We start from the raw sequence: 23,579 nt of genomic DNA, 5'->3' as shown, positions 1-23,579 counted from the left end.
GTGGCGCGTTTTGAAGCGGTTCAACGAAAATTCGTACGTTATGCTCTGCGTGATCTACCGTGAGATAATCCTCGAAATCTGCCACCCTATGCACAACGCTGCGCTTTGCTTGGCCTCCACACGCTGTCAAATCGCCATGATATTGACCAATCACTGTTTGTGGCGAAAATTTTCAAAAACGAAATCGATTGTTCTTGGATACTCTCGCGCTGTCATATTTCTGCTCCAGAAAGAACCCTGCGAAATAGTGACTGGCTATCACTGGAAACAAGAAATACGCGCTATGGTTGCAATGACCCCCTGTGTTCTGCAAATGTAAGCTTCTTACGCAATTATGCTCTCTTTGACTTTCATATCTCAACTGCAACCTTTAAACGCTTGATCGAATCCAGCATAAGTGACCAATTAAGAACTAACTAATAAGAAAACTTTGAATGTATGTTTAGATAGACCTAGATTAAGTAAACCATTAAGACATTTACGTCAGATTTTTTTTTATAAACTATAAACAATAAAAAGTACTTAACTTCTACGAAGCATAAATCCCATAATGGAATACTTGAAATAAACTCCTAGTTTTATTGACGCAGTGTACCTACATCAAAAGCAGGGTTGGCAAATTATTCTAAACAACTGTGGCGCAAAAAAAGGGTTTTACATTTTTTTAAATATTCCATTACAAGATTTATGCTTCGTAAAAGTTATGCACTTTTTGGTCTTTCCCCCTATTACATATCAACGGCGAAATCCACTTTCTTTCGATATTGAAATACCCCATTCTTGTAAGAAGATCAAACATCGTCGTCCTACCTTAACTCGCAAGAACGGTTCTACCCGAATTCTCCGGTGTGTACTTATGAAGTCCACCTAGTAGAGGGTCAAGCCTTGTATGTGTGACTTCTGCGGGATCGGGATATTTTTGTTTCCATACCACCTTCCCTACCTCCTCTATCAAGTTTCCCGCCCCGTACATTACCTTAGCTGGATGATGTAGCGAGATCCAACTGCACCCAAAATTCAGCCTCTGTGCCAATGGCGTGTAGTCAATTTCATAGCATCATTGGTACAAGAAGATAACGCGACCGGCACTGATTCGATTTGCGCCCACCGGCATTAACCTCCCAGCGCAACCGAATTGCGTATGTCTGAATGAAACAAAATAAAAACGTTTTCGCGTCCCTCCCCATCGCATCACAAGCCGAAGAAGGATGGAAATAAATACCGGCCAACACCAGGCAGCCAGCGAACCGAGCACTGTGCGTGTGAATGTAGCAAAAGCAACAACAAAAACATTCCTTCAATTCACAGGCAAACAACACCGGCCAAGCTGCCCGGCTTTAGCAGCTGTGTATATGTAGCGTGTGTATGTAATAGCAGGCAGTAAGCAAAGCACAGTTCTCATTCAATGGGCTTCCCGTTCCTTCACTCCCGTTCCCTTTCCCGTTTCCATCTTAAGGCAAAGGAATGCATTGAAAGGAGGCCAAACGCCGGGAAGCCGCTGTTGTACGTTTTTTGTGATTGATCGGTAACAGGAAGCCTATGACAAATATACCTCGTCCTGCATGAAGCTCGAATAGTACACTGGTTAGAATGTCGGACTGGCAAGACGATACAATTGGTGATGTGAGTTCGATTCTCACTACAGCGCTGTGGTTTTAATTTTTATTTTCTTGTTTCTGGGATGAATTATCCAATAGGAAGGAAATCCCATAAAATGTTTTTCTTGTTTCGCTTGAATGTAGTGGTCATCATTTTGGTTGGGAGCCGAGTCCTTATGCCAGTTACGGTTTTTCAAACATACCGTCTTTGGCACAGTGCACATTTCAGAGCATTATCGGCACAGAGATTTGCTAAAAAGCCATTGGATTTTTGCAACCTCTTCTATGGGTGTGCTATATGCTGTGTACATTGGGGCCAAATTCAGGCTTATCTCGGTATTTTAATGAGCCAGGTGTAGACTTTTAAGATGCATCCCGTTCCTCACTATTTCGATTGCTTAGTACAAAAGCATAACAATGTCCCAGAAATCAACCAGTTTTACCCCACAGAATCGGGTCGCTTTGTAAAAACCTCTGCGTAATTCCCTGTAATACTTTTTTTTCGTTAGTTGTTACTGTAGTATCGTACTACTGACGACAACCCTGTAAATAGCACCCCTATGAATACAACTCAGTAAATTATCACCTCCATACAAATGTATGTGTGTGAGCGTAACGAACAACGGTCAACGGTACAGAGTACCGAGCCATCGAAGAGGCAGTCGTATTCTGTACGAGCCACCAGCTAGACGCTGCCCTTGCTAGCATACTACAGTTATCCAGGTGGTAAATCCTTGTTTACGGGTTGCATTCCGAGACACAGTGAACCACCACATCTCCCAAGTTTGCAACTCTCGTCCATTAGTGCAATGGGACTTTACGCATACCTCTTACTTCCTAAACTTCCACTTGGAGCCTCAGACCTTGGTTCCCGAATCGAACTGTCGTTCGACTTTACTTGACGTTGGATGTCTACTTGCGCTAGTACGCTCCGCGGAATACTTCTAACGAAACCAATTTTCTGAACAACACCCTCAACTAATTTAGACCCGACATCTTCTTAAACGACTCAAGATCCGAACTCTCCTCGTGTTGAGTTGAATCCACACTTTGCACTCTGATCGCACACACGAGTCGGGGTCTGCCCCTCTTCAAACGCGTGTCGCACACAAACACACACCTCTGATACCTCTCATACCTGACAGATTTTGTGTATGGATACTGGTACCTGGTGCCTAGTGTACCTTTTATCAAACATGCATTGTTGAATCATACCGTCAACATCTTTCATTTGACATACCTGGAGACTACATACAAGAAAACAGAGACTTGACAGCGGGATCGAGCGGAAGTGAAGTAGAAAACGGATTGGAGCGCAGGAAATTGGAGGAGTTCTACAGAGGACACTTCACCTAGATGCACCACTTCTTTCGCGCAAATTTATCGACGATCTGTTGACGGCCTCTAGAGAGTTTGACAGTAGTTCTCTTAGCCGTATTAGTCTTCAATCGTCGGGTTCACAGACACGTTACAGGCTACGCCCCAGCAAACATTTTTGTAGGTATATTTCTCAACAAACTTTGCTATACGCTTCATATACATTATAAAATCATCTCATATAACTCGAAAAAACAACATTTACGTACTAAAGTGGAGGCAATATACATACATATTTTTAACTTCTGGCTTATACGATAAGTGTTGTAAAAATTGGACGATATACAACACCTTTTACCGTACATCCTGACAGTATGCGAGAGAGCGCAAGTTTTGCTCTCAATGCATGCAAACCGTTGCCAGCGATAATATTTGTTGCTTCTCTCATTGGACAGTTTAACAGAATGGCCATCTGATTTTTAGAAATCTGGTTGCACTGCTTATCGCAGAGAGAACAACAAGGTTATTTTCTCACTTGAATCCCGCACGCGGGAGACAAATTTGCAAACATGGCGCAATTTTGTCATATACGAGTCGGTAGACTTTAACTAACCATTTTTACGATCATTTACTTGGTTTGGTAGGAATTACGATTCGCATTAACATTGTTAACGAGTTGAGCTGACATTTCTAATGCGATGTTATGTTTGCTGGGGCGCAATCGCTCGAAGCAGCGGCAGAGGGCGAGCTTGAAGGAGCCCGTATCGAGAACTGTTGAGGTATCATCAAGACAGCCATCAACAGCGTTGCGGAGAACGTCATCGGGCATATGGAAAGAACTCGACGGAACAACTGGTTTGACGAAACGTGTATAGAAGGGTGATGAACGAAAAGAACGCCGCACGGTCGGTGGTAGTGCAAAGAAGCACCAGTCGAAACGTGGAAAATCATCGACCGTGAAAAAGGCAGCGTTTCCGAATTTCCAAGGAGAAAAATCACCTCCTCGAGGAAGAGGAACTCGAGGAGCTTTAGGTGTATCGTTTCCAGGAAACACAGAAGTTCTATCAGAAGCTCAACGGATCCTTCAAAGGCTTCGTACCGCAATCCGAAATGTTCCGTAATAAGAACGAAAGCATCCTTAAGGTGGAAGCTAAATAAGATTTGTGTTGGTAAGAGGAGTTTGGTACTTCTTGTGTTACCCACATAATGCCAAGCTGGCAATGAGCTGCTTACTGACCGACTAGGCGTAATTAAGGTCCGTTGCAATAGTGATGCATAACGACGACTAGCGAGCTAGGGGGATGGGATGGGATCTCATATAAGTGGATGTGTATGATATATTCAGCAGTACATTCGTAGTGTTCAGTAAGACCCACACACTTCTTGAGTAGGCGAGTTTGTGAGAGTAATGTGCTCTGGAGTTGTGTTTCGTATGTTTGAGTTTAGGTTTGTGTTAGGGAAACTGCCCAGCCAACATGAAATCGTAAAAGAAATCATCGCCGAACTCGTATATGGGTTCAACTCAAATCAGAATCGTAAACGTGTGCACTTAACATTCGACCATATCGTATATTCGTCGTAAAAGATGTTTAAACCAAATGAAATACGAATATATTTACGAAATGTTGGATGAAGTCGTATTTAGTTCGACCGATGTCAAATGAAATCTTATAACCATCACATAAGATTTCTTAAGACGCATTTTATTAGCACATCAATTACTCTCGTATCGAAATCGTAAATGACTTCAAATAAATTCATAAAGAATACCACGTAAGCATCGTTTTTCGTATCTTTTGTACATTGTATAGAATGCCACATTAAGAGGCAAATTAACAAAGCCACATACATTATGCCAAGTGTAATTATAATCGTATAACCGGTCACTTTACCTATGATATTAATTCATTTATTGATATCGAATAAAACTCGTTTTACCGGACACATACGCCCACATCGTAAATCAAACCTTCATCGTATATTAGGCGGACATAAAATGGCACGTGTGTTCGAAATGATGCATTTTTTTTTATCGTGCCTGAAATTTATCCAGTGAATTTGAAAAATGTGTGAGTTGAAGCGACTAAAGTGAACATAGGATAAAATAAAAAAGGTAAAATTAAGTTAAGAGAAAATAAAGCTGATTTTATTCAATTCACCATTAGTTAGCTATGAATATAGGCTGTTAACATTAATCAATCATGAATTTTCTTTTAATTTTTCAGATGACGTGAAGTTACCATTCGGCGAGCACAACTAGGATTCAATAAGTCAAGCCTTCACGATAAGTAAGTTCCCGAGTGTATACCTCTTGACATCAAGGAATCGAGCGCTTTCGATTGTGCAGTTGCCCGAGCATTTCCGTTGAACAGCCGATAGACTTCGAAGAAGGAAGCGACAAAGATCGGTGGAGCCGTCGGGAAAGCAGCGAGCGAAACAAACAATATTTTGAAGTGTATTATTTTTTTTTTTTGAATAAAAATCAATTGAAATCATCAGGAATCCGTATTTCTTTCTAAAATCGTATTTCAATCACAATAATACACATAATATGCTACATAAAGTGGTTCGCAAAATCGTTTTACGCTCCATATCGTACAAGACAATATTACACCTCGCATAAAGTGTCGCTTAGACAATCAATCGAGTATCAAATTACTTCACATCGTAAAAGAGTACAGCACACCTCCTAGAGAGTGTGACTTAAGTTGTCAATCGATGTTCAAAACTCTGAACATCGTATAACACCGTAACACACCTCGCATAAAGGGTGACTTAGAACGACAATTTATCATCAGATCGCTTCAAGTCGTAAAAGGGTAAAATAGACATCGCATAAAATGTGGTTGGAACTGTCAATCATCCCATCATCGTAAATGTGTATGAATCGAATGGTATAATGTAACGTACAACATTTCACCAATGCGACATAACGTACCAAAGCAAATCAATCATCGTAACAACATCGTATATTGCATTGTCGAAGTCGTAAACCAGAAAATCATCAAATCATGTACGTATATCGCCTCCACTTTTGGTAGGTATATGCTTTTTTCTAACATCATATACGATGATTATTACCAGCATAGATATACGTATATCTTTTGATATACATACCAAATTGTTGGCTGGGTGGAGCTTGAATGTTTATCTCAGGTGTCTGCTTTAATCTGGGTATATGTCAGAGAGGTTGGGAATAAGTTTGTTCAGCTCAATATCAGAGTTGAAAAAAAAAATGTAATTTGAGCGTATTTTGCACACAATTTGACATGTTTGCAGCCCAAAAAAGTTCAGAGCGTGAAATTAAACCGAGAGAGGCCTAGATTACGATCGCGAGGCGAAACTGAGCGGCTATCTTGAGTAAGAGAGCCGTCACCCGTATGAGTCTCATGGCGACGAACGTGTCAATGATGTTTGCACACTCCAGTTCGGATCTCTGGATATCGCTCTTATTTCTCGGCGGTGTAGCAATGGGATGTGAGAAATTAAGTATTCATGCTCGTTAGCACGTCTCAGCACCATGGAATGAATTCTAATTTCAGAATACTATGTTTCTGACGATGTGGAATATTTAATGTATGTTGAAAAAACGTGTTTCATTTCATTTCAGTGCCGACACTGCCAAATGGGGAACGGAGGACGAAAAAATTGCCACCCTTAGTTTCGTTCTGCTGGACAAGAACAAGAATAAGGTCTGGGAGCGAAAGGAATGGAAAACTTTCCGGGAACTTGTCACTGCTACCAGGTAACTTTTGAAAAAAAAACACACGTTTGTCAAGTTTCAAATCTTTATTTTCAAATTATTTGCAGACAACTCCGCAAGTGTGGCAAGAAAATGCCTCGCTACTGTGACGTGAACAACGATCGGAAGATTACCCTCTCGGAGTGGCTCAACTGCCTACAGACTCAGCGTGCTCCGTACGTGGAAAATGGAGCTGCGGCCAAATCATCCTCGTCCTACACTGGATCTAGCCAGTACTCATCGTCGTCTTTAGGTTCAGGAACCAACAATCCTCACTCAGACGGCTGGAGACCACCGCTTTCGGCATCGTCCACTTCCAAATTCCGGGGTCCAAATCCGCTGGAATCGGTTCTCAAAAGTGATTGAACACATTTCGTGGTGCAGAGAGGGGAAACATTTTGTACACTACCCACAATTAATGAATGAGACTTAAGCAACTCCACTGAGATGAGAGGCGGGCGAATCTTATCCAACAATCATACTCACAATGACGAAAAATCTCAAAAAAAGAAAACGCTGTTATTACTGTAAACAACAGAATTGTAGTGCCATGCTTCCTGTTTAGGTGAACGAGCAAACAAATAGAAACAACTGCTTCCATTTTAAGTGCGCACGGGAATGAGTGAACCATGATGCAATGCTACTAATACTATTACTGCTATCATTATTATTATTTTATATTGTAACGTTAGATTTTGAAACTATTTTTATTTGTATAAAAAACGGTGTACCAGTGATATTTTCGCACTTTATATCGCACACTTTCTTGCTAGGAGCCCTGTTCATGAACCATCCTTTTACTTCTTTGCATATATGTATGTAGGTGAGAATTATAGGACCAACAGTCGAATCCTGTGAGCTTCGATTGTTTTTAAAACTTTTCTAATTTTTTTCAAAACGACGAATCTATGAACAAGTTGCCCCGAAATCAGTATTAAATATCGAATTGTGCATGTGCTAAAACGTCGAATCTTTCAGTTGATTTCGATTATCATTTAAAAAAAAACGAACAACAAATCGACTACATAAGTGGTCACTCTTGAGTAGTCGGAGGTGACTAAAAAGTGCGTGTGATATATGTTATTTAATTTAAATGTGTACGTTATTTTTCGTCTAGATTGTAGTTGTTTTTTTTTTTAATTGTCAAACTCATTTAAGTCTAAAATTGTAATTTTGTTTAAGGAGTTCTGTCTTATTAGTTAGTATTGGTAGATTTTGATTTAAGCAAACAATACAAGCAAACCCTACGAGCGCAAAGTGTATAGTTTCGATGTTTATGTTTTAGCTTTTTTTTTAGAGTGTCGTTAGTATGCTGTTGCTGCTGCATCTGGATGGCATCTGGTGGGTGAAAGAGGGATTATTTTGGATGTAAATCGAAAAAAAGGATGAATCACTCCTTTTAAACTCGTACTGACAAGTAAACCATGTGACAATTGTAAAATATACATACCAGCATCCATTTAAAACGGCTTCTTGTTGACTCATTGGAAATACATCTACAGAAAGAAAGCCTAAATGTAACTAAATTGCTTGAGAAGCCCAACAGAATTGAAATTCCTATTATCGGAAAACTGGAATTGTATTTAGAATTTAAAGTTTGGACCTTTAATTTAGCTTATATTATTTGAAATTCACGTTATAATTTTGAAAATTATAATCTGACGAATAATTGTTTTTTATGTTTCTTGAGAAAGAATAATGAAACTGGACCGGAGAATTATTGTACTTCCGTTGACAAAAAGTCAACTGAACTTTCGTGGACTCTGAGTAAAAAGCCGCTTTATGATCCGAAAAAACAATGAAGCAATTTAACAGAATTGCTTTCAAAAGATGTCTTTGATACTGTTCTTTGTCAATGTTAACGTTTCTTAAAAAAAAATTAAACATGATACTCCATCGTAAAATTACTCACAGAGCGCGGACTGGTTACCGCAGACTATGACACCAGCCTTGAGATCCGGCGGCGAATGATCAGCGGAAGTCGTGCCTACTGTGGAATCCACAAGCAAATGCGGTCGAGAAGACTTAGCCCTCGCACGAAGTGTAACCTGTACATGACGCTTATTAGACCGGTTGTTTTCTACGGTCACGAGACATGGATATTGCTCGAAGAGAACCTGCGTACACTCGAAGTATTCGAGCGACGAGTTCGTTTCAATTTAAACATTAACTCCAGGGTGTCATTCGTGTCTTAATGGATTGGGTTATGAAGAAAGTCGAACGAGCATTGCTTAAATCACCTTTTATTGCAATAACTTTATTTCACCTACATCGCTAAAAGCATTAACAATTCAACGGAGAAAAAACTAAACATGTGATACCTAATGATGATACTTAATCGATGGCGGATCTAACAGCAACTTTGTCCAAACCGGTAAAAAACTAAACCATCTGTTTCCACAAAACTTCGAACATTCGATAAACTCTTTTCTCTGCTGATACCTACACCTATTAGGTTTTTTTTCGGTACTTTTCTGATATGTGCTTGTGTGCCAGTAATCAGTGCACTGCTACTTTTAAATGATTTTAACGTTTTTATCACTTTTTTAACTCAATGGTCGGCCTACTTTTCCTATCACAGTGGGTTTGCCGCATGGTAACAAATCAAATAAATATTGTTCAACTTTTTTCCTACAGCTGAAACTTATTATTGTTGCTCAACCGAAACCGGAACCGACACCGGAATCGTCATTCCAATTGGTGGTCCACTCAACTCTATCGTTGAGACATTTATCGGTCTCGTGTCACTTCTGTCACTAATATTATTGGTAATGTTATTATTGTTGCTACTATTGCTATCGCTATTGCTGCCGTTATTCTCGGTTTCGCTACTGTTCTGTCGAGAGGACTCCTGTTGTTTCTCCAGCTTGGAGCGTTGTTTTTGAAGCACCCTGAGTTCCGTTGGGGTCAACATGCCCCGCAGGATGGTATCGTACGATACTGAGAGGCCCTTGGTCGCCATCTTCTGGAAAAGCCGATAACATTCGCGTTCTTTCGGTGTTTGGCCATCTCCCGTCGTCGTCGTTGACAGATCAGTGGATCCGTTTTGCTGCTGTTTCTGCTGTCCTGACACCGTCGATGAACCATTCGAGGGTTTTGTAGTGGTAGTGCTATTATTGCTGGGAGTGCTAGTTGTAGATGATTTCTCCTTCGGAATTGGGTCGTCGCTGCCACTGCTTGGGTGGTCCTTGTCTTCGTCCGATTTGCTTTCTTCGCTGGGGCTGTGGAATAGCACGAGAAATTTTTCTGTTGAAAGGATTTTTATAAGATCTCTTCTCAAGAGGCTCAACGACTTTTTTTGAATTAATTTTATGCTTTATGAATCCAAGAAAACCGGAGAGAACTGTCAAAAAGAGAATTTAGTGTAAACAAAAACAATCTCTGAAATTTAATCAGATTGAAATGGGTTGTTTGAAGTAATTGTTAAAGTAATTTGCATTCGATGTTTTTCACCGGGTGAGCTAGATCTGTTTTAAGAAAGACTTTGAGTTTTTCGAGTTCTTACGAGTCAGCTCCGAAGAGACTTATTGGATTTAACGTTATTTTAAAATTTTATTTGAAGTGAAAATAAAGGGCGAACACAAAATTATTGCAACACATTTAACAGAGCATAACTACTATTTTACCATTAGGTAAAAATCAACCAAATTTTACACACTTTCTCATTGATGTGTATTGTTTACATGCTGTCAAACTCGAAGTCGTTCAAGTCCATTCAACCGTCTCCAGAGTGTTAAAGCAGTTCCAGGAGCGGTTGACGTTGGACCACGGCAAAGGAGCTGGAAGAAAACCGGAACTGGAAAACAAAAAGACGGAGGGAAAGGTGAAGCGGATGATTTAAGCAAATCTCAAAGTCTTAAGCTGTGATTTGGTTAAAAAGATCGGCATGTCGCAGAGCTACGTCCAGAATGCAAAGAAGAAAGCTGGACTACATACATACAAGGTACAGCACTTACCAAACCGCGATGAGCGGCAACAATCGACGTCGAAAACTCGGACACGGAAGCCCTACGAGAAGATGCGACAAAATATGGCTGCTGTGTGATGGACGACGAAAAAAAGCTGATTTTAAGCAAATTCCGGGGTTGGAGTTTTTCACCGGAAAGAGCAAGTTCGATGTGGATGACAAATTTAAGATGAAGAAAGTGTCAAAGTTCGCCTCCAAATATCTCGTTTGACAGGCCATCTGCTCTTGTGGACTGAGGAGTTAGCCTTTCGTGACAATGGGCACAGTAAATGGCGACATCTACTAATCTGAGTGCCTCGAGAAGCGCCTTTTGCCGTTCTTGCAGCAGCACGACGAAGCTCCTCTATTTTGGCCAGATTTGGCATCATGCCACTATTCTAAAAGTGTTGAAACAAGTTGAGCACCATTGACTTTCAGTGTGTGCTACACGACCAACTCTTACCACAACACAAATACGCAAAACCCAAAACTGCTCTACGGGTGCATGACAATGACACTCGGCTCTCCAACAACGACCTGCCGATTAATAACTATGGCTTTACTTTCGCTTCTTATCAGACAAACAAAATTGCTATTCACCCACGAGGGATCTTTGTTTTCTTCCAGTCAAAACTTTCGACGAACCGGATGATAGCCGAGCTAGTGGTTATGTTCCGGCACTGAATATCGAGATTCACTCATCAATTTTTCTTTCGTATACCAATTTCCTTTTTTCTAGTGGCACGGAAATGCCTTCGACCTACGGCGTCTTTTCCGCTGGAGATGGTTCTATTTGCTGCTGTGTCGTTCGCTATCTCCCATTGCCTCGTGGAAAGAAAAAGTTTTCATCCGATCTATTTGAAGGCTCTCGTATTGTCTCATCTCTTCACCAAACCAACTTGAATTGGGCTCCAGTTTGTTGGCTTCGACTCCGGGAAATAAGCGATGGACGGTAACTCCACGACGTTCCGCAAATCACAATTGCAATGACGAATTCTTTCGTTTTGTGTTAACAGTTTATCACCGCTGGTTTATGATTTTTAATTTAATGATTAATGGCATTTCGGTGAATTATACATTCTGATAGGAAGAATTTCAAATGAAAGTAATGAAAATTATAGACGGATAGATTAGATTAGGAAGCATGAAAGGTGTTGAAAATGAGCCAAGAGCGTGATTTGAGAAAACTTCTTGCCGCACAAGACCATTTGTCCCACATCGTATTACTGTCTAGAAGAAGCAAAGTCGATAGGCTGACTTTGCATTGATCTATACAATGATACATGGATGGATCGAAGCACGTGTTTTTCGTACCCCGAAACACACGTGATGTGCATGGCTTAAGAAGTAGGGACGTTGACGGTTACTCAAATGCGTGAAACAATAAAAGTAGTAGCGCTGCCGTGCAAACAACGAACACCCGAAAACAGCTTACACATCGATCGAACCAGCTCTCGCAATAGAAAACTTCATCTGAGCCGGCCGTACATTTCCTTTTGTCCGATCGGGGTACGAAAAACACGTGCTTCGATCCATCCATGTATCATTGTATAGATCAATGCAAAGTCAGCCTATCGACTTTGCTTCTTCTAGACAGTAATACGATGTGGGACAAATGGTCTTGTGCGGCAAGAAGTTTTCTCAAATCACGCTCTTGGCTCATTTTCAACACCTTTCATGCTTCCTAATCTAATCTATCCGTCTATAATTTTCATTACTTTCATTTGAAATTCTTCCTATCAGAATGTATAATTCACCGAAACGCCATTAATCATTAAATTAAAAATTCTTTCGTTTTGTTCCACCGATTTTCTTTTGTTTTTCGGATTCTTGTTTATCTTGTTCACGTGGTTTTGTTTGACATATTACACTCTTAACTATAAATACTCGAGTTTGCTCAAAATTAAACAACCACAAATAATTATAACACTACAGTGTCTTGGAATGGTATGAGGCCAATGCTGTCCATTTTGTTCCAAAAGACATGAACCCGTCAAACTGTCCGGAGCTGCGCCCGGTGGAGCTGTACTGGTCAATAATGAAGCGGGAACTTGTAAGAAGACAGTTAAAGACGGGAAGGACATGCTAAGAAAATGGAAAAAAAACTGAAAAACTGATACCGGTTGACACTGTAAAGACTTTGATGGACATTCTCTTTTGTGCCTTGGTACGTATCGCACCTATTTTGTTGAGATCTGATCTGAGCAAATTCTTATCTTCTTTTATCGTGTTCTATTTTCACGGATAATGTCCACCGACGGAGAACCGCTCCCTGGAAAAGAACGTCGGATCAGGAAATATCCGGATTCGTATGTTGGTCCGTTCATTGTGATTGCGGAATCAACCAAAGGATCCAATTTAGCAACCGGCAAAATTGCTAAAGTGATCATGAAGAAATACAAAGAAGATTACGTTCGTGCTACACCAATGTCGAAAACGAAACTAAAAATATTAATGCGAACAAAAGAAGCTGCGAACTCGCTTGTGGAAAAAGTGAGCGATGACCTTCGTTTTGTTATCCCTCAACGATTAGTGGAATGTTTGGGAGTTGCCTACATCGATATCGATGTTGATGATGATGAATTGGCCATGGCTCGTGCTTTCGAGAAAAATAAATTAATTCAACAGGGGAACCCTGAGATGATTGAATTCCGCAGAATTATAAAGAAACAAGATGGCAAAGATGTGCGTTTGTATACGGTTATTTTCACATTTAGTGGATCAACGCTGCCCTCTCATGTTGAACTAAACAAAGTGTTATATTCCGTGAAACAGTACATTTATCCTGTGCGCCAATGCGCAAATTGCTGGCGTTTGGGCCACAGCAAAAATAACTGTAAAAGCCAAATTCGCTGTAACGTCTGTATTCATGGAACGGGCGAAGCCGAACACAACTGTATCGCCGCGTTGCCCCAATGTGTGAATTGCCACGGGGCTCATAGAGCTAATGACTCTAGGGCTTGCCCGAAAATTCAGCAAAAAAAGCAGAAAGATCAGGAACGTCGAAACACTTTCTCGGAAGGCACTTCAGATTGGTTCTGTCAATCAGCTTCAGGAACAAATGATGATATGAATAATTCTTCTCAACCAATAAATGTCCAAACACAAAACGAACAAGCACCTCGCCCCAAACGACGCTGTGGAGACGGGTTGTACTCCATTTACCCGAAAACCATTGCCCAGAATGAAAAATCCCCAGAATTCCAATCGCCAGAAAGAACCATTCACCAGAATTTTTTTCCCCAGACGAACCATTCCCCAGAAAAATTTTCGCCAGAATGTAACATTTCCCAGAATTTTTTTCACCAGAATGAACCATGTACCAGAAATTTTTTCGCCAAAAGCACCATTTCCCAGAAAATTGAAAACATTTATCCCTACTAGAAATTATTTAAAAAAAAGGAATTGAATTGTTACAAAAAAAAGGGGTTTCAAAACTTTATTCTTTTGCGGCAAGGCCGCAACCAACGAGGATGAAGGGGCTGAGGCGGCACAAAGCCGCCGAAGCTCCCAAATCCGAGGAGGCCGCCGACCCGCCGTCGGAAGCGGCGGCCCTAAGACATTGGTCTAGGTCTGCCGGGGCTTCCTAGGTCTGCGAGAAAGCTAGGGGTGATCCCTTAGCCCCGTCCGCCACGCGACAGCGTGAAGGACGAAACGTCTTTCAAGTTCGAACGCGCAGCGTGAGGAGTCAGATACCAAAACGGTTTTTTAAAGGGCCATTGAATTGCAATCAATTAAAGTACCCAAACCATAAACAAAGCACAATATTGTTTCTAAAATAAATTTAGTCGGAAAATTTCAAAGTCGTAGTTTCATTTAAAAAATCATTTTGAAAAAATTAATTTCGAATCATATGAAATATTCAAGAATTCATTAGAAAAAAAAACAAATAAAAATTCTAGGGGGAAAATTCTGGGATTTGTGCCATTCTGGTAAATGTTCCATTCTGGGGAAAAAATTTCTGGGAAATGGTTTATTCTGGGAAAAAAATTTCTGGTAAATGGTGCATTCTGGGGAATTTTTCTGGGAAATGGATCATTCTGGGGTTTGATTTCGGGTATTTGTCATTCTGGGAAAAATTCATTCTGGGCAATGGTTTTCGGGTAAATGGGATACAATCGTGGAGACGATGATGACTCGATTGGAGAGCTCCCCCAACTCGAGGTAAACATTTCGGAAGGGGCGTGCGAATCCATCCAGTCAGTCATCGAATCCGAATTGACGCTGAATATTATCGCGGATGCCTTAGGAATCTCCGAAGAGGATACGCCAATATTGGAAAGGATAAGCAGTGATGTACTGGTCCGGATCTCCGAAGCCGTAACAGAAAAAATGAAATCATATCTTAGTACGCTAAGATTATGATGAGCATCCACACCGAACGATTCAAACATCACGATACCCTTACAGTGCCTGCAATGGAACTGTAGGGGCGTACTCAGTAAACGTCAGTCGTTAATCAACATGATTAACACATCCAAAGCTAATATCGTGCTACTAAGCGAAACGCATCTAGACCAATCCTTGAGTTTTACGCTACCCAAACACGTGATTTTTCGAGCCGACCATCGCAGCAACTCAATGGGAGTAGCATTAGCTGTACGATCCGAGTTACAACCAACTGCTTTCCGTATTTCTGGACGTTTTGATATCCAGCATACTGCCTGCCAATTAAAATGTAATCTGGGAACAATCACTGTGGTCTCCTTATACATCCATCACCAAGCTACGGTAACTAAATCAAATTTCGAGGATTTCTTTGCTGCTATTCCTAAACCCTGCATAATTGGAGGTGATTTCAATGCGAAACACGATTCGTGGGGAAATACATCCAACAACAGACGCGGAACACAACTATCAGATGCCCTGGAATCGAGCGATCTTGTTGTTTTAAACACCGGCCAATGGACTAGATTTGACGTGAACCGGTTGTGGAGCGCTATCGACATCACACTGGTTCCGTCGAGTCTAAGTCTGGACTTTGAATGGCACACCGACGAATCTCCAAGCGGAAGCGATCATTTCCCGATACATTTTGGGACTAATGCTGTTAATGTACTGCACCAACGGACAGGTATTAATCTGTCAAAAACGGATTGGGAAATCTTCGGGAACAGAGTGGAGGATCTACTCTGCAATGTTCAAACGCCTTCTTTTGAAGAATTTTTTGAACACATATGGAATGCTCTTGTTTTTGCCACACCGAGTCGTAGAGGAGGTACATATCCGTCTAAAATTCCGCAACCATACTGGGACAGTGAATTAAGTGCAGCAAAAGTAGCTTCTCGGACTGCTTTTCGGGTGTGGAAAAGAACACTGTCTTCGCAAAGCTATAATGAATACGCTGAACTGGAGCGCCAGTTTCGTGACATGGTCAGGAAGAAGAAAACCAAGTGTTGGCATGCTTTTTGCGATTCTTTCGATAGCTCAACGTCTTTGAATTCACTATGGCGCTTAGCAAAACGTTTTAAAAATCGCGGATCGATTAGTGGGAAGACTGTCCCAGAAAATGTTATCACGGATCTATTAGAAAAACTTGCCCCTCAATCTGTAAAAAAACAACCAATAGAGTTTGCTAATTGTCAATGTTGCGACCATCCCACGAATATTCTATTTTCGATTAAAGATGTTAAATCAGTTCAAAAATCAGGAAAAGACTCTGCTCCTGGAGTGGACGGAATTCCGTATTCGGTGATAAACCATTTGCCATTTATCGCACTAAGGCATCTGGTCGAAATCTACACTCAGAAAAATCCTATTATGTAGGCCATAAGATTCTCTTATGAAGTGGCGCCATAAGAAAAAATAATGAAATTCATAAGATTGTCTTATGATGGAATGAACTTAAAGGATGAACACCGGTTTCAATGAGGGGTTGTTGCTTTTCATAAGATAATCTTATGGGAAAAGAAATGTCGCATAAAATTAAAATAATTCAAGATTATTTTTCATTTTATTTTATTTTCTGCTTAGTTCGTCGTATGAGAAAAACATTATGGTGACAATCAGCTGCCTTTCAAAACCCGGTTTCATAAAAAAGTTTTATTGCGCCTCGGACCTTCGACTTCGCTCTTTTTGCCGGTAATTAAGCTGAGAAGTAAATAAAACATAAAATGTTTCAATTGAATTTACAAATATTTTCAACTTAAGATAAATTTCAACTCAAACTTACCATTTAGAAGAATAAATCACATCAAAGTATTCAGTAAAAGTAGTAACTTTACAAATGGACGGGTGCTTCTGACGACGACAAAATATACATGACTGATGGAATGAATATGTTCATCATTTTTTCATAATGCCGTTTCTTTTAATTTTCATTAGAACTTCGTATGAGAATAAGAAGAATTTCATAAGACTCTTATGAAGAACAATTTTACACTCTAAATAGCGGTTCATAAGAAGCATCTTATGAAAATTGTAATAAGAATTTGCCTGAGTGTATAACACCATTGCTAACAACGGGATTATTCCACAAGCATGGAAGATATTTAAAGTAGTCGCCATTCCAAAACCAGACCAAGATGTAAATGATGTGTCTGGCGTTCGCCCTATTGCATTAGCATCATGTTTTCGAAAAATATTTGAGCTGATGGTTAAAGAAAAACTCGAATGGTTTATTGAAAGCAACCATATTTTTTCCGGAGAAATTTGTGGTTTCAGAAAGGGTGAAGGAACTATGGATGCCCTTTGTCCCTTGATTGAACAAGCAACTGATGCACTTAATAGTCGCGAGCATATGATTGTTTGCAGTGTCGATATAAAAAGGCTTATGACAATGTGGAAGTTGAAATTCTTATCCAGGAACTACGAGGTTTGGAAATCCCTGAATGTATAACAAAATGCATTTATACTCTGTTCGAAGAAAGAATATTGTCAGCTGACGTAGGTGGTTCCAACTCTTTAACAAGAACAACATGGAAAGGACTACCCCAGGGGTCCCCGCTTAGTCCGATTTGCTTCAACGTAGTCATCACTCGATTGCTGAAAAGAATAACCACCGATGTGATAACAATAAATTATGCTGATGATACAACACTCGCTCGGCGAGGTAATAATTTGAATGAAAGTTGCAACGTATTGCAAGGCGCAGTCGATACTCTCATTTGCGGAATTATGAACCTTGGTTTTGAAATTTCCCCGCATAAAAGCAAATGTTTATTGATAGCGAAACAACAACCCGATATAATTCCGGAGGTTATCATAACTGGTGAACCTGTTCAATTCGTGAATTCCATGAAACTGTTGGGTATGCATCTAACCAGAAATCTGTCATGGTCGTGCCACATAAAAAATGTGAAAAAACGTGTCACACCCTACATAAATTTTCTGCGAAGCATCGCAGGGCAATCCTGGGGATGTCATCCATCGTCTTTGATAAAGATATATAAGGCTGCTCCCAGATCGATACTCGAATACGGTTCCATCTTCATGACTCAGCTAAACCAAACGGACTCGGTGGCGTTGGATAGAATTCAGTGGGCATGTATCCGTGTATGTTTAGGGTCAACTAAAACTACACATACCGGATCACTAGAAGTCCTAGCTGGATTATGTCCACTCAGCATTAGGAGAGAATCAGCAGCAATCCGATTTGTCAACAGACGGTCTCATCTAACGAATTGGAATCAACGTGTTGTTCAGCCATCTTGGAAACAGGATCTACAAATAGTTATATTCGTAAAGCTATAAATGAACTAAATAATTTTATTCCGTTACAGAATACACTGGACAATATCCCGTGCTTTCTGTTCCCATTAGAAGTTGGTAAATTCGACCTATCTATTGATTTGTGCATGGAAACAAAACTGGCACAACCTCATGAAACATCAGCCGCCGAGATTTTTTTAACTGTTATGGAGGAGAAATACGATGAATGGACTACACTAGCTACAGACGGATCCAGAGATATTTCTGGAGTAGGGTTCTCTGTCGTGAACAACAGCAACATTGATTATGCAAGAATCAAACTAAATCCAGCATCTTCGGTGTACATGGCTGAACTGTTAGCAATACGAAAGGCAGTGCAAATCATTGATGAGCAACCTGTTGGGAAATTCGTAATAATTTCCGACAGCATGAGCAGCTTGAAAAGCCTTCAATGCTCTAAACCTTTGTCCAAAAACCCGCTGGCATGGTATGAGATCAAAAAAACATCAAAATCAATTACCTATAAAGGATCAGAACTTGTCTTCATGTGGGTGCCTTCGCATCGAGGAATCCCTCTCAATGAACTGGCTGACCAAGAAGCCAAAAAAGCGTGTACTGAAGGAATTGGAAATGATTACATTATAACATCTAACGATGTTTCATTTCCATATCGTCTGCATTCCAAGCAACTTTGGCAGTATCGGTGGAACTCAGGAAGCAAAGGTCGCTTTTGTCATAGCATCATGAAGGAAGTGTCTCTACAACCATGGTTCTTCAAAACGGAGCTTTCAAGGAGGCAAATTGTTATACTCTCTAAACTGATAAGCAATCACTCTCGATTGCCAGCACATCTTCATCGTAACCGCATAATTGAAAGTGCAAACTGTAGCTGTGGAGCAACTAATGCCAATCCGGATCACTATTTGTTCAGCTGTCCCAATTTTGGACAGATGAGATGGCCTATTTGGAAAATTCTGCTGGAAACACGAATCGCACCTGATCTACAGTTGATGTTAAAAACCAAAAATTTAAATATGTTTAGAAATATTGCTGATTTTTTCATTAATTGTAATATAGACATGTAATTTACAATTTACCATTTAACACTTGGCCGGCTATGTATTAGAGGTTAAGCCATTTGTAGAATTAAAAAAAAAAAAAAAGACTTTGATGGAGAGCATCAAGCGAAAATGCATTCAATTTTACACTCTAGGCTCCGCCGATTAACTTGTCTTTGATTTTTGAAGTAAATATATGCATAAAACTATCCAAAAATTTTATTTTGATTGTAAACATTATAAGAAAAGGTGTCGCAATAATTTCGTGTTCACTCTTTAGGAAAGGGTGTGTTGACAAAATTTGAAGATTCCAAATTTCTTCCCATGAGGGACTTCGATCGGCATTTCATTAAAAACGGTCCTTGGTAGCGTCAAAAGTCATATGTTTCACTTTTCCAAGTTTTCATACCTTTTCTTGATCTCCTTCCGCTGGAATGCGCTCAAGGTGTTCGCCAACTGTTGGCTCCTCCTGATTCGATTGGCAATCGGTTGCAGCGATGGCGGCTTCCGGTGCTGACCCGTCGGATAGTAGTCCCGATTCAGGGAAACCGGTGGCTTTAGATCCGACTCTTGGAATGAAACTGTTGAAAATAGAACTGTTGAACATAATTGTCTTTAAATAACTTAAAAAACTCCTACCGGATTTTCCAGATTTCTTCAGCATTGGGGCTTTGCACTTGAGTGCCGATGTTCCGATCGCGTTAGGACCGTCCAAATCCGGCGGAACCGTGTCCTCCTTCTCGGAGTCGCTTCCTCCGCTGCTCAGCAACGATACGAGCGTTTCGATGTCGCAGGCCGTCGTCGTCGTTGTCGTCGTCCCTAGGACGGAACGGGCCCGGGAACCGGGTGGAAGTGCTGCCGGATGGTTTTTCCCGTTCCCGTTGTTGACTGCGTTGTTCCGAAGGGTATCCTCGTCGAAGTCGTCCTCATCGCACTCGTATAGCTCGTCACGTTCACTGGAATAAAAAAAATTGTATGAAAAAGTTTTCATAAAAATTTAAAAATCTAGTCCAACCGCAAAGCTCTCTTCTTCCGGAGTTTCTTCTTGCTGCTCTGTAGGAACTTTGAGTTATCGTCTACCGGTCGAATCGGTGCGGACATAGCCCGCACCAGGGGTGGCCTTCGATCGGAAGTGGTTAGTGTGTATTGGCGATTGGCGTGAAATTGGGCACGGCGCTGGGCCAACGAAGAACTACGGCCACTTTGGGTGCTACCGGAAGTTGGTGCTGCTGCCGGTGTTGTTGATCCCGCGGAAGATGTAGACGAAGATGATGGCGTTGAAGATGATGCTGATGAACCGGAGTTAAGAGTTCCTGGTGTGGCTTGGCTTGAAGTAGTGGAGCCAGCGAGCTTTGCTATAGGCTTGTTATCCCCTTCCTGTTGGAGTAAAAATAGAAACATAATAAGTGAAAACATTTTTTTTGTCAGTAGTGCTGCTTTTCTTTAACGAACTGCTGTTGTTACTGTCCTAAGAAGTAGAACTATACCGAATATTCGGCCGACCTTTTTTTTTCAGCTATGCAATCTTTCTATTTTTGTAATCGCTTGTAAAACGCTCATTGGAGGTTTCGTACCTAAATCACTAGAATCGGTATGAAATTATTGCTAAATCCTTGCGTAAATATACTCAAAATTCAGTGCAAAGTTGAATGTAAGTGCAAGAAAACCTGAGAAATTACAAATTGACAAAAAGTTCGTATAACAGCTACATTTGAAAATTCGTCAAATACTATGTGTTTCGCATTTTGAAAATCTGAAAAGGCGAATATGTTACTTTCCAATCCTATTTTCATAATTTATCTGGTGTGACTAAAACTATTTTGACGGTTCATTGATTGAAAATTACAGGTTTTACACGACTTTTTTACTTTTTATCTTTATAGCTTCTAACTTCAGCTATCTTGGACACTAAGAGATTTCAAGAATTCTTCGAAAGTACCCAAAGAATTTTTGTATACTTGGATGCGCCCGAATAAAGATATAAGGCACACAACTTCCAGTAGTGTCGTATTGACACTCAAGGGCTGATTAGGGTTTACCAAATTAAAAACAGTTACAAAATATAATCCGGTTTTGAAATCTTTTGGTTATGTTTGCAACTATAATTTAAACTTTTGAGTTCTTAGCATGAATAAAATTTTGCTCGTGTTTTTTGTTATTTGTTGCTGTCAGATGTGCTGAAAACAGCTGCGTCAACTACCAATGGGCTCAAATGAGCCTTTTTGTGTGGGGGAGTGTGGTGGGCCGCTACAAAAAAAAAAAGAAAAAAAAAAAGAATATTTCAATCTGAAGTGATTGTTCGATTTTCAGAAAAAGATCGATCTCCAAGATCGATTCAGTAAAACGGTGTTAGATCCACCTAAAAAATCGGAGCTAGAGGATCGATCTGTCCTGATAGAACGATATTTTTCAGTGTTAACAAGAGCTACTTTTATTAACGTTTCACTTTGGGTTCTCTAAAACTCCACAAAAGCTAATCAAACTCCAATATCGAATTGATTAAGGTTGCCAGAATTGTTTGGTTTTGCAAATAAGGTAAATAAATCCGGGAAAACGGTTTTTTCAAGAAAATTCTTGTTACCGGGCCAGACCGGACCATTTCCAAATTTAGTTAGGAATATTTGGCCAATAATCTGGCAAGTAAAGACTACATGCTCAACAGTTGACACTGTTTGACATTTAATCGGTAATCAATATTGAATCTAAATTTCCCGGTTCAGCAAGGAAAGGAATCCAAAAGATCGAAAGATCGAATCAAAAATAAACCGATCTAATCGCTTTTTTCCTTGCTAAAGAATCGATCACAAAAATTGAAAATTTGCGTTGAAAAGATCGATCTTTCAAAGATCGATCCAAGATCGACCAATCTTATATCATACACAACTCTCTAGATAATGGATTATTTTTTATTTCACCCAACTTTTGACAGATTTTGGGTCTGTTGGGCACACATCAACGGTTTTTATATGCAGACAAGCAAAATTCAACTTAAACATCGTATTTTTCGTGAATGTATGCACATTTTCTCTAAAAAAGAGTTATTTGGTAAATTTTGGATCATCTAGTAAATCGTGGAAATGATTTTGTGGATATTTAATAAAAGAATACTCCGGAAACAAGTACAGAAAAATTTTAGAAGCCTCAACCATCTATGTATGTAAGGCACTAGCAACGGTTGCCCCAGATTCTTTGTTTTCAACCAGTAGAAAGAAGTTAAGGGCTTCCGTCGCGAAATTTCAAGGCCGGACTAAGGGAGGTGGGGGGGGGGGGGGGGCAAAAGGGGCAATTTCCCCGTGCCCCCCGAGGAAAAAAAAGTTTTAACATTACTTTAATCACACTACCTCAATTTCTACAGATCTATGAAAAAAAATCAAAACTTGGAAATCGGAATGAAAACTTGAAATATAACAACTAAAGGGGCCCCCGTGAAATGATATCTAGAACAGTTTTTCTCTAACATAAAATAACCCTCTAGAAGCAGTGAAGAAGTTCTCCTGCATTTTTTGGGCTGAGATTTCAAAATTTTCAACCCAAAATTTGGACAAAAATAACGTAAACCGAATTCGAAAAAGAATTAAGAAGAATATGAGGAAAAGCACCCCAATTTTGGTCTTAGGTTTAAAATTCGTATTTGTAAATTTTCAACTGATTTAACCAAAATGTTAACATCTACTAAAGTAAATATCTTGAGTTCAGAATATCATTTTTCAAATGATCATTCTCAAATTATCATTAAAACTAATCATTAAAAATTATCATTGAGTGATTCTCTTAAAATGAACATTTCTACGTTTTTTTTTCGTCTTATATTTTGCCAGATTCAATTCAATGAGATTTTCAAGTCTTGTGTTGTTTCTTCAGTTACTGAAGTTCAGTTTCATAGTTTTTCTAAATTTTGAGAAACATCTTTGTTTTAGGTTCTAAACTTATTTGGATTCCTTATCTGACTTTTTTCAACGATAAATGATTCTGTATTTTGAACATTTAATCTCTTTTCTCCTTTTTTTTCAAACGATCATTTTTTTCACTTAACCCTTTTGGCTTTGGGGGCATCGTATGCAACTTTTGTCACATTTAGAATACAATTTGATAACATTTGTTTTATCTGATGAGAATCATATTCATAAACATCTCAAGAAAACGTTTTTTTTTTGTGTTTCAAAGAATTTTTTTTTTTAATTTATACTTAGTTTCTCAAACTTGATTCAAAATTGTGATTTTGATTTGGGACACTGAATTGTTTTTCTGAAAATAACCTAATTCAAAGT

General features: G+C 39.7%; 2 protein-coding genes across 5 annotated transcripts in view; one reads left to right on the top strand and one right to left on the bottom strand.

Annotated features, from left to right (window-relative positions):
* LOC129757741 (SPARC-related modular calcium-binding protein 2) overlaps window positions 1-8,123 on the top strand; it is a 133,885-nt gene extending 125,762 nt beyond the window's left edge. For all 3 annotated transcript variants that reach the window (XM_055755028.1, XM_055755029.1, XM_055755027.1), the window contains 2 exons: window positions 6,526-6,660; window positions 6,726-8,123. In XM_055755028.1, coding sequence (XP_055611003.1) covers window positions 6,526-6,660; window positions 6,726-7,023 — 433 coding nt within the window. In that variant the 3' untranslated portion in view covers window positions 7,024-8,123. The remainder of the gene's footprint in view (window positions 1-6,525; window positions 6,661-6,725) is intronic.
* A 761-nt stretch (window positions 8,124-8,884) lies between these two features.
* Window positions 8,885-23,579, bottom strand: part of LOC129755161 (serine-rich adhesin for platelets-like) — an 86,764-nt gene continuing 72,069 nt past the window's right edge. For both annotated transcript variants that reach the window (XM_055751517.1, XM_055751518.1), the window contains 4 exons: window positions 20,327-20,688; window positions 19,951-20,267; window positions 19,721-19,892; window positions 8,885-9,878 (listed from right to left, as the gene is read on the bottom strand). In XM_055751517.1, coding sequence (XP_055607492.1) covers window positions 9,305-9,878; window positions 19,721-19,892; window positions 19,951-20,267; window positions 20,327-20,688 — 1,425 coding nt within the window. In that variant the 3' untranslated portion in view covers window positions 8,885-9,304. The remainder of the gene's footprint in view (window positions 9,879-19,720; window positions 19,893-19,950; window positions 20,268-20,326; window positions 20,689-23,579) is intronic.

This window comes from Uranotaenia lowii, chromosome 3, assembly GCF_029784155.1.
Source record: "Uranotaenia lowii strain MFRU-FL chromosome 3, ASM2978415v1, whole genome shotgun sequence".
Classification (NCBI taxonomy): Eukaryota; Metazoa; Arthropoda; class Insecta; order Diptera; family Culicidae; genus Uranotaenia; species Uranotaenia lowii.
This window is presented reverse-complemented; position numbering and strand designations above follow the sequence as displayed.